The 15,924-nt window shown below is 34.2% G+C and overlaps 1 protein-coding gene across 2 annotated transcripts; it reads right to left on the minus strand.

Moving 5' to 3' along the window:
• Nucleotides 1-927: 927 nt before the first annotated feature.
• On the minus strand, nucleotides 928-7,967 carry LOC110776294 (branched-chain amino acid aminotransferase 1, mitochondrial). Of its 2 annotated transcripts, XM_021980837.2 has the most exons (10): nucleotides 7,662-7,967; nucleotides 3,651-3,709; nucleotides 2,625-2,811; nucleotides 2,338-2,514; nucleotides 2,125-2,256; nucleotides 1,930-2,028; nucleotides 1,727-1,843; nucleotides 1,516-1,611; nucleotides 1,305-1,417; nucleotides 928-1,191 (listed from the first exon to the last, which is right to left on the minus strand). In XM_021980837.2, the coding sequence occupies exons 1-10, from the start codon at nucleotides 7,728-7,730 to the stop codon at nucleotides 1,077-1,079; spliced, it is 1,164 nt and encodes a 387-aa protein (XP_021836529.1). In that variant the 5' UTR covers nucleotides 7,731-7,967; the 3' UTR covers nucleotides 928-1,076. The 2 variants fall into 2 exon arrangements, with proteins under 2 accessions (XP_021836529.1, XP_021836530.1); XM_021980838.2 differs by lacking the exon at nucleotides 3,651-3,709 and having other exon boundaries at nucleotides 7,662-7,965.
• Nucleotides 7,968-15,924: the final 7,957 nt, after the last annotated feature.

Here is a 15,924-nt window from a genome sequence, read left to right on the forward strand (position 1 = left end):
ATACTCTAGTTTCTAGATTGTGTATATAACATGCTTTCAGGTTTACAAGTAATTTTGTTGGACCCACTTTTTAACACTTGTTTTACATTAAAAAAAAAACAAATTTTTTTGTTTGGGTATGGTCGTATAATTACACATTTCAGTGTAATTTATTTATTTATTTATTAACTATGGTAGGTTAAGACTTAAGAGTATAATGCCTTTTTTTTTTTGAAAATTTTATATGAAAATCAAAAAAATATTTTGCTATTTTGCTTTTAAGGAGTTTCCGCAATAGCTTACTACTCCGTACGTATATTATAGAAACAATAATATCAAAAAAACTGTGATTTTTTTTTACTTTCCTAACATATATGTTCTTCAAATTAATAATAATATTATTTTTTTATCCTTATCGTAATATATGAAATCATAATTTATTTTTTCATATATATACTTCTATTATATTAAATAGAAGGAAAGAATAAGAAGAAAAAAAAAAAATCAAATATTTTAAAAGATTCTTAAATTTAATTTTTAATATTTTTTTTAAAAAACTAAGGACTCACCAGGGCGTGACACGTATCATTCCTGGTGTGTCCTTTTAGTATATAGTAATAGATAGATAGATTACCGTTTCTTTGAATGTATGTAACTAGTGACTACTATTGTAGCTATTAACCGCCCAAATACTAACCCAACTGGGAAAAGTTTGACCACATACAATCTTAAAACCAATTGGTACTCCGTAATAGACTAATAGGTGAATCTCCCAACATATTCACATAAGGATTATATATTCTATGATCTTGCATCATCTAATAAGGATTTTAATAGTCACCGGCCAAATAAGAATATCCGCGGTTCTTATTTGGTATGGCGAAGATGGAAGTGGAGGTTGTGCAAATGTTTCAGAACGGGGGAGGGGGGGCACCAAACAAGCAAACATTGAACGAACAAAATCAGCATTTGTTTGCTTAAGTACATTAATCATTACACGCTTTACAATTTGCAGACACTCCATCTCAAAATGAATGAGCTTAGAAGAGCCATTAGCCTCCAAATTATACATAATATTGGCTAAAACTGTAGGAGCCCTACCTAATTTCAACCATCCAACCCTTGTTGTCCTCCATCACTCCATTTTGAATTCCATTATATGTTGACATTAACCTCTTTGATACCGAGTTATCACCAGTTCTGTATTCTACCCTGCATTTGTCAGAATTTTTTGTTATTTCTAACTTGTCTTTTATAATTAAAAAATATGTACGTTGGGTCAATTTGGTTCACGTCGTTTGGGTCGATGGCTACGTAGTACGTACCTCTGACTGTGATATGTAATGCTGCCTACAGAAGCAACTACAACAGCTGTTCCTGTGCCGAAAACTTCATCAGCTTCAAGCAATTCCTCCACTGGTATTGGCCTTTCCTCCACCTATTGTAATGTGTAGACAAAACTATATCATTCTAGAAAATACTGCTGCAATCCATCAATTTGAAGTGGTTTTGGCTTCATCAGAAAATTTAACTTACATTGTAACCAAGATCACGGGCTATTTCAATGATACTTTTTCTGGTAACACCCGGGAGAATTGTTCCGTTAATTGGGGGAGTCGAGATTGTGTTTTCCTAACAGTATGAAAAGTATTAGGCATTCAGAGGGAACAATACTAAATTGGTTAAGCAATTTCTACTACTATGACTTGAAAGTTGTATTAAAACTGATGATTTTTAGAAGCATTACCTTAACCATAAATATGTTACAAGAGGAGACTTCCTCAACATACTTTCCGTTGACCGAATCTAGATATAGAACATCAGAGAATCCTTTGGTCTTCGCCTTCATAAGTGGCCTTAAAGCCTGATACATAATTAAAACAAGGTGGATTACAAACTAATTAAGTGAATTCTTTTGATAATTATTAGGGTGAAAATCTATTTGCTTACGGGTCCATAGTTGCTGATTGTTTTTATTCCACCAGTTCCACCACGAGAAGCACGATCAAATTCTTGTTCGACATACAAACTCAAGGGGGCACTGCCTTCCTGAAAGAGGAGACGGGACCACTAGAGTTTAGCACATGATGAAACTATATTCCTAATTATGGTAGCTCTGTAGTTGAAATGAGCAAGAAAACTAACTTTGAAATAGTTGCGAACTGGGGAAGCATAGACAAGAAACGTGTATTCAGGAGCAGGACCAAGCCCGAGGATTGGACCAGTTCCAAGGAGCATAGGTCTCATGTAGAGTGATCCCTTTCCAGGAGGAGGAATCTGTTACATTATCGATAAAAAAAATTAGTGAATGGAATCAAGATGACAGAAATATTTGATGATGAGTGAAGATTTATATACCCAACGCTTGTTGGCAAGAGCAGTTTGCTTGACGGCATCAAGGAATTGAGTGACCGAAGGAGAAGGCATGCACATTCTATCAGCACCTACTTTCATGCGGAGGGCATTTTGTTCAGGGCGGAATAACACAATCTGCCCATCTTCTCTCCTGATTGCCTTCATTCCTTCAAATATGCCCTTTGGAAACATGAAAACATTACTGTTATTTTCCTTGCATACTTATTCATATGAATTGTGTTTATGATCGAATATAATGAAACATATATAGAATTGTATAACTCACTGACCTGTCCATAGTTGAGCACCCCAGCAGCAGGACTTAATTCAAGATTTCCATACCGATTAAGTTGTCCTTGAGGAAAACCATCTTCCTGCTGAGTACACTTTGTGGTATACATGTAATCTGTAGGTGTGAGGCCGAACTCCATAGCGTCCCAGTCAATATCTGCATATTCATCATCACTACCAACTTGGCTGTCAACCAAAATGCAAACCGGAGAATGATCCGGAGATGATGTCAGCTCACAATTCACAAACACAAGGATAACATACAAATTTGTGCAAGCAAATATTCCAACTTACGTAGTATAAAAATGTCCACCATGGATTTTATTTGAGACATATCTAATTTAATCCTAATTCTAAACAACTTCCCGAAGGAATGCTGTAGATAAAGGAAATAATTTGCTTAAACGTGCATATAGGTAATGAGAGTTAAAATCATGCAACATTAATTCGTGCTCGTTTGAAGAGTGCCCCTTAAGTTGTCGTATATTCATGTAATTTTTTTGTAAACTACATATTTGTATACTGCATCGGGTGATGATAAAGGTTGCAAGTTGCGACAACATTTAGTTGTCGCAATCTTACGTGTGGGAATTTAATTGGTACACATAGGCGCCACGTAGGCTATGCATCTTCAGATTATTTTTACTATCAATACAATATTTTTACTATGAAAATATGTAAATAAGGTATTCGAGATAAAGAAGGAAACAAATTAGAATATTAAGATTTTCCTACTTTTTCTTGAAACATGTATAATAGGTTATATAAGTTAAATATTTTAGTTTCTAATTTAAATCATGACACATAAGTATGTCATGTCATCATTGTGACACGGCTTAAAGATCGCATGTTGCGACCTTTATCATTTTCGTTTGCGTTAATATCGTTTCATCCCTGTTTCATCATATGTCATACTCCATGCTTTGTATAATTGAGGCTGTGACCCATATTGCCATATTAATTGTCATTTTTTGTGTTTTCTTAGAAGAATAGGTAAAATTTAGGTCATTTATGTAGTATCATACCTGTAAACTGGTGAAGCTGCCTGGGACGTGTAGAAATAAAGGCATTGAAGCTTCAAAAACTGCATTCATTATAAATTGATTGCCATTAAAGACTATGGAATTGACTTTTAACTATGTCATGAAAAGTTAACTACCCCAAGTGGCCAATTGTATGTATAAGGAAACACTTTACAAATAATAAATTTTGAGCTTCCATAAAAAGACATCCAAACAACATTCACGGCTTACTATTTTGGGAATGTTTTTAATTTTCAAGTTGAATAGTTGCCCAAGTTCACATGTTTAATTATCATCTACTCGCCCAATTGTGTTTAAATACGACAAAATGAAGTATAAATAATTAAAATGAATTATTTTCTATGGTTCAAAAATATACTTAAAATTGTTTTCGAATGAGTTTCTAATTTTATAATTAAAAAAATTGATTAAATTTACAGCTTGTCTCTTACTACCTCTATTTCTATATGTTTTTTACTGTTAAAGTTTTCACGCGAATTAAGGTAAAAGAAATGGTGAACAAGTGGAGTATTTATTTGCAAGTGGGTGAGAATGATATCTTTTTTAAGTGTGAAAGTAGATGAATAAAAAATCAGAATAGAGTGTATAATTATGCAAGTGGATGAATAAAAAAATCAGAATTGAGGGTATAATCATAACATTATATTCCAAAAATAGAATAAAGTATAAGTGTAAACAACTTTCAGGAACGGACTTAAACGGAAAGCGTAAAGAACTTTCAGGAATAGAATTAAACGGAAAGCGTAAAGAACTTTCAGGAATGGAGGTAGTATAAGACAACTTGATACAATCCCTTAGGGACCGTTCGATATCATTTTTTGTTTCCATTTTTCTGTTTTTTACAAAACTAAAAACCAAAATTGAAAACCACAAAAAATTGTTTCCAGTTTTTTGTTGTCATTTTTCAAAATTAACATTGATTATTTTAAGTTCATGGTTCAATATAAATCATATGACTTATAAAATCAAAAAACCAAACGCTGGAAACTGACAATGATACCGAACGAGACCTTAATTGTCAGACCATGATCAATATTCTACCAACTAAGTACTACCCCCGTTTCATAAAATTCTTTACGCTTTGAAAAATATATCCAAAAATCAAAACATTAACCATAAATTCTCACTATTATATCTATCAAAAATTATCATGAGATATCTTGTTAGATTCGTCTCAAAATGTATTTTATAAATATCAACCTTTTATAATTTTTCGTCATACAGAATTGGATATATTTCGAACATTACATCGGAGTTCGTGCAAATAGTAAGCGTAAATATCTTTTGGAAACGGAGATAGTAGGAGTTAGTGACATGACATGTAGTCTGATAGTGTCAATAGTCGTATACAAACAAGTAGATATGAATTAGACATAAATAAAATTTATTTCAATTGTTGGTATTACATATGTTAGTTGAACTTACACAATAAAGACAGGTCTGATACAAATCAAGTAGCATTGTAATTTGTAGGTGAACTGGTGAAGTGGTTGTTTTAGAGTATGCAACATTTATATCGGTCCCTTCAAATGTGGGTCTATATATTATATTACTACTTACATGTCACAAAATTGGTTACATGTTTGACAAGTAAACTAGAAGAGTGGATTAACTTGACACGATGTAATTCTATATCAGAATTCATAAAGGATAAATATTACTTTCTTTTCAACTAATTGATTGATAACCAAATTATGATAGTCATTTTGTATTTTACTTACAAGAAATCGACGAAATCGGTTGTTATTCTACTTTTAACTTTCTTGAATTTGTTTCATGTTATTTAGGTATCAAATTTGGACTTATTCAATGCACATCATTATTGATCGGCGAAATTTGAGTAGGTTTTATGTTAGAAAAGTAGAAAACTAGTAGGTTCATATCTTAGGGTCTGTTATTTTGAATTTAATTTCATTTAATTTCATTTAATTTAGTTCAGTTCAACTAAGTTTAGTTCAGTTTAACTTCATTTAGTTTAGTTCAACATAACGTCATCGTCTATACGTCTTTCACAAATTCTTATTTACAAAGGGTGTACAATAAATATTGTACACCGGAGTAAAAGTTAACTCAAAATGTTTAAAAGTTAAGCTTATATATGTAAAAGTTATCTATTTTTTAGTGATAAATTTTTTCATTTCAGTAAAAACATATTTATTCAAAACCACTAATAATGTATAAAATTAATCATTTAATCATTTTTATCAACTTTTTTTTATAATATAAAAATTAATCAAAACTAGGTTAAAGTTACAAAAAAAATGGGTAAAAGTTATCTTGGTGTACAATAAATTTATTATGCACCTTGTGTGCGCAAGACCTTTTGATACGTCTTTAATGATCTTATTTTATTATTTTGTTTATTAGTATAATATTAAATATTATTATTAATTATATTATTTTGTTTATTAGTACTCCGTATAATGTTAAATATTACTATTAATTATATTAATGATTTAATTTAATTTATTTGTTTATTTATTATTATTATTATTATTATTATTATTATTATTATTACATTACTATTACTAGTACTATTGTTATATTAGTATTGTTATTATTATTGTTGTTGTTATTATAATAATTATTATTATTGTTGTTATTATTTTTAGTATTATTTATAATTTATTATTACTATTCATCTAGTACCATTGAGTTGTGTTCAGTTCAGTTCAGTTCAACTCCATCCAGGTCAGATCAGTTTAGTTTAGTTCAGTTCAATTCAGCGGAAAAAAACCTAGAATAACCGGGCCCTACCAACTCAATTATTTGTTTAAATTATAGTCACTTGATTATACAAATAAGAAAACGGTGGGAGACCGTATGTTACCACTTACGAGAATGTGTTTTACACGGATAAGAAGTAGTTTCTCCATTTAACACGACTACGGGACGATGTTGACGCAATAGTGCAATGCCATGAATCTATGATACCTTCGTACCACTAAAGCGCAAACCTGAACGAGTTCAAGCAATTCTAGAATGGCCTTAAATCCTTAATGGATGGGGACTAAGACTCAATCACTCAAGTCTATTATTGCATCTCCAAATAGTAGCCCATAACGGCCCACAAGTAGCTAATACCAAGGCCCCAAAATAGAGGTTGGTTGAATTAAATGTCACACCATTACAGCCTTAGACTCAAGTTTTACTTGGAAAGTGCATGTGAGTGCAAATCCCAAAAACATGCCTTTATTTTGACAAATGATGGTCACAAGGCTCATGCACACACTCATTCTTCAACTTATCAGATAATCTTGGAATTTCGTTTTGTATGTAGTGTATATTGTTTAAGCAATTGATAAATATTATCGGTTGACTAATAAAGTTTTTTCTACAAAACATGCACTATTATTTAATCACACGCTATTTTTTTTTTACATTTCATAAACATGTAAACAAACTATAAACAAAATTCCAAAGATAGAAATAAATCTCGTCTTCCATAGGTGAAGAATTGATGTTGACACACCGGTGCTAATTGTCACATTTTATGTAACAAGAGTACAATTTCTATGCTCTAACAAGAGTGTGTCCAAATCAATTTTTATTTTTATGAGAAAATAAAACGGGATTATATGTATTTCAAGGTAAAAAGGTAATTAAAACAGACCGTTAAATTTAAATGACATATTTTTTTTCACCGTTGCCTAAACAAATAAAATCTCTAACACCCTTTTATTTGACATTCATGAATCATGTATATAATATTCATCAATGCATGATTACACGACAAACTGAGAAGTCTATTAGAACAGCTATGTGGAGTAGTTATCAACACCGAACAAAAAGTTGCAAAATGAAAACAGAGGATGAAAAATAAATGTAAAGTTTTAAGTAAGCAACAAACGCATCATCAATTATCAAATATGACCCGAACCGAACTTAAATTGACTCCACCATTCAATACATAGACAAATAAAATTAAGCGAAATGCCAAGAAATATGAAATTAAAAGAAAACCAATAAAAAAACAGAAAGAAATGAACTAACCTTTGATGGAGGAGAAATATTACTGAAATCTGGGATGAACTTGCGAAGGAAAAAACTATTCTTCATCATTTTTCTCTCTTTTCAAAAACTTGCAAGTTTGGGGAAAATATAATGAATCAATTTAATGGACAAAGAATCTGTTCGGTTGGGACTAAGACAGAAGTGCGCCAATTTAATAGCACAACTGTTAGACAAAGAAATTACTCCTGCTATTTCTTTTTCTGTTTTTTTTAACATAATTTTTCCAATAATATAATATTATTTTAATCATTTTTTATTTTAATGAAATTTGGTTTTTGATATATACGAAGTATCTGATATGACGATTTGAGATAATCTGGTTATATTTGGTACTATGATGTGTGTATTTATGGGATACAAAAGTTTGGTAGATCATATCAATCCTTTTGTCTTAAACTAGACAAGGTTTCCACGTCAATCTTATTGCCTTTTTATTTTCACAATATATACAAGTATATTGTACCAAGTCAACTTTATTTTTGTATATTTTGTTGTTTGGCTATTATTGCTAACTTTCCAACATGTTTCGTTTTTAGAGATACTCCGAAATGCTTAACAGGAGTTAATAGTTCCTAAAGTCCCTAAACTTTAGGAAAAGATGCAGTTTATTCTATAAAGTTGTAAAATTACTAACGTCCGTTTAAAAGCATTAAAATAAAAAGAAAATTAAAATAAAAGTCATAAAACGACAAAAAACATTTACTTTTACCTGTAAACAATTATTAAATAAAGGAAAACCCATTTAAGTTAGCTGTTTACTAAAAACTAGCTGTAGGAGCTCTAAAAAACAAAGTATTTAAGAGTCCATGTACACAACAACAATTATACACTTTAAAAAAATCCTTCTTCTCCATCATCTTCTATGTGTTCCTTCTTTGTTGCTTCACCATAACTGATTCTTTTCTAGAAAAGGATAATTTTCTGCCATTTTTATAAGTCCATTTAAGTTAGCTTATTTTAGCAATACTTGAATCTACTTAAGAAGAACTCATTAAAACAGTAATGGATTTGTAGTATGATGAACAGGGACATGTCTTTGTTCATCAGTGGTGATAATTCACACCCAAAGAGGTGCTACTATGGATTGACATAGTCCATTCAAAGGGCATATGCATGGACAAAAGAATGGGCTGCATATTTTTTAGATCCTGGAAGGAGGTTTATTTTTTGTCCAGATTATGATGTTGAAGTGAATAGAATGTGCTGCATATTTTTTAGATGGATTGATGAACAAGAACCCACAGCTTGGCAAACAAATGTCATATTAGGGTTAATACAAGATATACAAAGCATTTCTGCTGAAGTTGATAGTTTTAGGATTAAACTTAGTAAAGCTAACAAATATGCAGGGAAGAGGGAGTCAGATTATGTGACGAGCAAGATGAAAAGACCTATTAATTAGTGTGAAATGTGAAGTGTAGGTTGTAATCCTAGTGGTTCTGGGTTTTTTTATTTTATTATTTGGATTGTTTTAAGTTAAGTAGATAGGTAAGCAATGTAGTGATTTGCACTAATGTGATGAAGACTTACATTACAATAATATATTACCTCACAGTCTCTTTTTCAATCTTCTAGCCATTGCAAAATCCTGCAATGCTTGACATTATATTGTGTGTTGTCCTTGACTTGGTTGAGCCCGTGACAATAGAAAATCTTGTACAGGGAAGGAGTAGATGGTTTGGTCACCCCCGTTATCAGAATAGAAAGCTGCAACTCTTTGTCTATGTGGTGTGGGGAAATGTTGTGTTATAGGCTGCATATGGAACAAATTAAGAACAAGTTAATTACAATACATGTAAAACAACAAATCAGAAAGATGTTTAGTGAATTAAATGTCTTACAGTAGCTATTTTATGATACCCATAAGGGTAGTATAAATACCTACACCCCTACTGTGCATTGGTATAGTTGAGTGTTGTTGTTGTGTTGTGGTGTGGTTTGCTCTTTATTTGTATAACCGGCCTATGTTCTGTTGTGGTTTCTTAGGGGCATTCTTGCTGCCCCTTTTGTTGTGGTCTAGCACACCACATAAGCTGCATGTCATGGGAAAACCGGTCCTCTTCAGCTTACCAGATCCAGTCACCTCTCCAACACCATATATTCTCTTTGTTTTGGGTCTACCACAAACCATTTTACATTGGGATCCACAACAATGCTATCAGTAGTAGGCCACCCTTAAGGACCATTTAAAGCTCCAACAAAAAGTCATATGCCTTCATGTAGGTCTGTTTGGTGAAATATCCATTCACATACTGTTCTGGGTGGTCTACTTTATTCCATAGAGCAACAATTGCATGTTTCAATGGAATTCCACTCACCTGCTAGTTTTGGAAAAGCGCAACATTAACATAAAGTTCTTGTTGCTCCCCCTTCGCTCCCCTGTGTTCTCGATTCACTCAGGTTCACATCTCTCTCTTCTTCTCTCCTTTTGATTTCTTTTGTCTGAAATTGTTATCAGTTATATATGTTCCCGCCAGATCCATGTTGAAGGTTAATTTCACTCGTCGATATTTCAAACCCTAATTCACGAATTCATTCCGTTTCTTATTCTTCGCATTAGTTTTGTGCTGATTTTCGTTAATTTTCTTAATCCTTTCGATTCAATTGATCTGAAAGTCTCCGAATGTTGTTGTTAGGTTTTAGTTCTGCACAATGTCGCGTGTATACGTTGGAAACTTGGATCCACGGGTGAGTGAGCGAGAGCTTGATGACGAGTTTTGTGTTTTCGGAGTTATTCGAAGGTCAGACTTCCTCACTAGGATCTTTGTTCTTGATTAGGATTTTATTAATTGAAACTTCAAAGAAAAGAGAGGAGGTCAAGGTTTTGTTTTTTATGCTGATTTCGACTCGTCTCAATTTGTTTTTGTCTAATCCCTTGAAATATGTTGTGATTTGCAGTGTTTAGGTTGTTAGAAGACCTCCTGGCTATGCATTCATTGATTTTGATGATACCAGGGACACCAAAGATGCCATTCATGCATTAGATGGTATTTTCTGTACTTAAAGCTATGGACTTGATGATTATTAGGATATACTCTAGGCGTGTTTGTTCTACCGTCTTATGTTATTGTCGTTTTTGCTCCCAACTCTCAACTGACGAACCAAAATAGGAATTCTTAACCTTTTACATGTTTAATATATATACTTATTATTAGGTTGCCGATCCTCATTCTCTTCTACTTTGGTCAATTTATGTACATTTAAGGATCGTTTGATCGTTATATATCATATTTTGACCAAAATAGCCGTTTTTGCTCCCAACTCTCAAATAATGAACCAAAATAGGAATTCTTAATCCTTTACATGTTTAATATACTTATTATTAGGTTGTCGATCCCCATTCTCATCTACTGTGGTCAATTTATGCATATCTTAGGCTCGTTTGATCTTATATGTCATATTTTGACTAAAATAGCTGTTTTTGTTCCCAACTCTCAACTAATGAACCAAAATAGGAATTATTAACCCTTTACATGTTTAATATACTTAGTATTAGGTTTCCAATCCTCATTCTCATCTACATTGGTCAATTTATGCACATTTAAGGCCCGTTTGATCGTTATATGTCATATTTTGACTAAAATAGTCGTTTTTGCTCCTAACTCTCAACTAATGAACCATAATATGAATTATACACCCTTTACATGTTTAAAGTACTTTTTATTAGGTTTTCAAATCTCATTATCATCTACTTTGGTTAATTTATGCACATTTAAGGCCCATTTGATTGTTAATTTAGACTTTGGTTAATTCTCATTATCATCTACTTTGGTTAATTTAGACTAAATAGTCATTTTCGCTCCCAACTCTCAACTAGTGAACAAAAAAAAGGAATTATAAACGCTTTGCATGCTTAACACACTTAGTATTAAATTGCCAGTTCTCATTCTCATCTACTGTGGTCAACAAAAGAGATTAATCCCTTGATTTATCTTATTACAATAATATGCTTGTATACAAAATGATACAGAATCAATCATAGCCTTATTTACACAATATACGGCTACAATTACGTTAGAGAATAATATCTCTTTGCTACAATTACGTGAGATATTATTTCTGTTGCCATTAATGCCTAATTTACCAAATCATTGCCTTATTGTTAATATTACGCAAGATATGTACAGAATATATGTAATGCTGTCATATATTCTAACACACCCCCTCAATCGAAACGGGAGGTTGTCGTACGCTGAGACTGTCCCGAAAATCTTCAAATAATACTAAGGGAAGACCCTTAGTAAATATATCTGCAATATCTTATCGGGATGGGACATGTAATACGCGTACTTGTCCACATGCAACTTTTTCACGAACAAAGTGGATATCCATCTCAATATGTTTGGTACGTTGTTGTTGAACTGGATTTCCGGAGAGATATATCGCACTAAAATTATCACAGTGTACCAATGTAGCTTTCCTAATTGACAATGAAGTTCTAGGACGAGATTTCGTAGCTAACATGACTCGGACACTACATCAGCCACCCCTCAGTATTCGGCCTCCGCACTTGATCGTGACAAAGTTTCTTGCCGTTTAGCGAACCAATAGACCAAGTTATCACCCAAAAATACACAATAACGGATGTCGATCGCCTAGTATCCGAACATCCACCCCAATCAGCATCTATATAAGTGATAAGAGATGTTATCATGGACGGATATAGGTGTAAACCATAATCAAGAGTACCCTGAATATAACGCACAATGCGTTTGAGTTCATGCATGTGTTCCTCCCTCAGATCGTGCATAAATAGACACACTTGTTGCACAACATATGTAAAATAGGGCCTTGTAAAAGTGAGGTACTGAAGTGCCCCCGCAAGGCTATGATAGTGCGAAGGATCCGCATAAGGTGTGCTTGAATGAGCACTCAACTTCGGCTTTGTATCCACGGGCGTAGGAGAAGGATTACAAGCTGACATGCCAGCTCATTCAATAATCTCTGTTGCGTACTTCTTTTGAGATAAAAACAAACCACCTGGATGAAGAAGCACAACAATACCCAAAAAATAACTCAAATTCCCTAAGTCTTTCATAGCAAATTCGGAGCTAAGAAGAGATATGATAGACTTGCGAAGTGCGTCAGATGAGGTGGTCAAGATAATATCATCCACATACAACAAAAGATAAGCCATAGATGCACCATTATTGTAAATAAATAGAGAGTGATCAGACTTGCTATGGGTAAAACCAAGAGTAGTGATATAATCTACAAACCTCTTGTACCAGGCCCGAGGTGCCTGTTTAAGCCCATATAAAGATTTCTTTAGCAAGCACACATGATTTGGTCGCTTTGAGTCTTTGAAACCCAAAGGTTGATGCATGTAAACGGTTTCCTTGAGCTCCCCATGTAAGAAAGAATTTTTCGCGTCCAATTGATGGATAGGCCATGATTTTGAGAGAGCTAAACTGAGAACAGTGCGAATGGTTGTCGGTTTGACCACCGGGCTGAAAGTCTGTCCACAATCTACGCCGAACTGTTGACCTACACCATCACCTACAAGACGGGATTTATGCCTCTCAAAAGAACCATCAGATTTTTCTTTATAAGTAAAAATCCACATAGACCGAATTACATTAACATTAGGTGGACGGGGCACCAACTCCTACGTCTTATTTTCAATAAGAGCATTATATTCATCATCCATAGCCATTTTCCAATTCGGATCATGAAGGGCCGCCCCAGGATTACGAGGTAAAGGGGATTTATTTACGTTGGTATTGAGGTTGAACTGACTTTTGGGCTTAAAGATCCCACGTTGGCTCCGAGTAACTAGCCTTGTAGCTGGAATATGGGCAGGCTAGACAGGAGTGGGTGATGCACCTACCATTGGGCTTGGAGGTGTCATTGGGCCTGAACTTATTCCTCGTGACCCAAGTGTAGTAGGAGATGAAGGAGAGTGTGAGGTGCTAGGACATGGAATTGCTGCTACTGGACCAGAATGTTGACCATGGTAGGTGGGGCTGTCTAGTGTGGGCCCAGATGAAGTGGGTTGGTCCATGTTGGATGGGGATTCATGTTGCTGCAACATATTGGGCGTAGTAGGAGATGGAGAACGTGGGATGGGCTGTTGAATTGTATTTGGTTAGGTGGTTTGGGCCAATTGGTGAGTCACATAAGGATGTAGCCCATCATCTAAAAACTCATAAGAGTGTTGGGCTGGTGACTTTATTTTAGCAAAGGGAAATTGTGACTCATCAAAGATAACGTGGCGGCAAATGATGACTTTGTTAGACGATAAATCATAGCATTTGAACCGCGATGGTGTGTTGGATAGCCCAAAAAAACACATGGAGTAGACCGAGCTTGAAGTTTATTAATGGTGGTGGATGGGAAAAGAGGATAGCATAAACACCCAAAAACCCGAAGATGTGAATAAGATGGGTCTCTTTGATAGAGGATTTGGAGAGGAGATTTGTTTTGCAACCCTTTGCTTGGGAGAATATTATGTAAATACGTTGCCATTTGTAATGCATGATGCCAAAAAGAAGGGGGTAATGAGGCATGAGCAAGTAAGGTACGAACAATGTTATTAATGGTTCGGATTTTTCTCTCAGATTTTCCATTTTGAGATGACGTGTTTGGACAAGAGAGACGAAAAGATAAACCATTTAACTTACAAAATTCCAAAAACTGCCCATTGTCAAATTCCCTCCCATTATCACATTGAACATTCTTTATCTCCCGTTCGAATTGAGTGCGGATGAAGGCTCGAAAAGTTAAAAATGTGGCATACACTTGTGATTTTTTAGATAATGGAAAGGTCCACAAAAACTTAGAATAATCATCTAACAACAAAATATAATAACGGCGCCCCGAAGAGCTCAAAACAGGAGATGTCCATAGATCACTATGGATAATATTAAACGACATGAAAGTACTCGAATTAGAAGCAAAAAATGGCAATTTAATAAGTTTCCCAAGAGGAAAAGAAGAGCAAAAATTAGAAGTTCGAGTTTGATTACACTCAAAAAAATTATTCTTTCTAAGAGAATAAAAAACAAATGCTCCTGGATGACTCAAACGTTCATGCCATAAAGAAGGAGCTAAAGCTGGAAAAGTGGATGGTGCGGTGTGGTAATGGGGTAAAGATCTCCACGGCTATCACACCTCATTAGTTGTACCCCCGTCTGAAAATCCTTCACATAAAACCCTAAAGGATAAAATCCAACACACACCGAATTATCAGTAGTAAATTTCCGAACAGACAATTCTTAATTAAATTCGGAGCATGGAGAACATTTTTTAATGATAAGGGGGGTTTTGGGGGAGTCAAAGTTGTGTGACCATAACCACGAATTGGAATTGAATGACCATTACCAACAATTATACCACGATTTTTGCTCAAATTGAAATAAGACGAGAGATTACCTTGCCCGGATGTCATATGAGAAGTAGCTCCCGTATCCATGTACCAATTTGCATCCGGAGGATTGAGCCCAAGAGTGTGCATTGCCGCCTCTATGTCTGTAGGAATAGGTGGGGTTGTTGCAGTGAAAGCCTGAGGTCCTAATAAAGGTATTTTCCATCGTTGAATGAATACACCTTTATCAAACAAAATTTGTAAAACACCTAACTAACCGGCTATATTGACTATAGCGGCAAGCATAGGGATCGTCCCAAGGAAACGGAGTGAAGTGAGTTCAATTGTTAAGCTAGTTTAGGACGGAATTTGGTTTTGAATGATCGACTACAATTCTAAGCTATCAAACAAGTTTTTGCAAATAAAGGAAAGCGTTAGGGAATTGGGGATAGGCTAGGGTAATCGGGGAAGGAGAAAGGCTAATCACACAATTACGATGCAATGACTTGACATATAGGGGAAAAGCTACTATTGACGAGCTCGCTACCTCTCGTATAGAGCGCGCTAAATCATCTAATCTAAGAAAAGCTCTCGCATGATCCTAAGACTAGACGACTTGCAATTGAGACCTACTTTTCACATGCATCATAGAGACTCACAATCTCTTGCCAAATCAAGATGACACACTCCAATCAATCCTAATTAACTAGCATTTCCAACTACTAATTCATTAGTCATGGAAATCCTATCATCAAATCTAATTTAATCACATCAATAATCAACAATCATCCTTCAATTTCCCCCAATTTATCCCTAGGTTCACCCCTATCCCTAACTAGAAACTACTCACTACTCATGATTTTAACTAAGGAAATTAAGAATTCAAAGCAAGTAGACATTGAATTGAAGGATTGAATGCAAGGAATCAAGAAACTA

Source organism: Spinacia oleracea, chromosome 6 (assembly GCF_020520425.1).
Source record: "Spinacia oleracea cultivar Varoflay chromosome 6, BTI_SOV_V1, whole genome shotgun sequence".
Classification (NCBI taxonomy): Eukaryota; Viridiplantae; Streptophyta; class Magnoliopsida; order Caryophyllales; family Amaranthaceae; genus Spinacia; species Spinacia oleracea.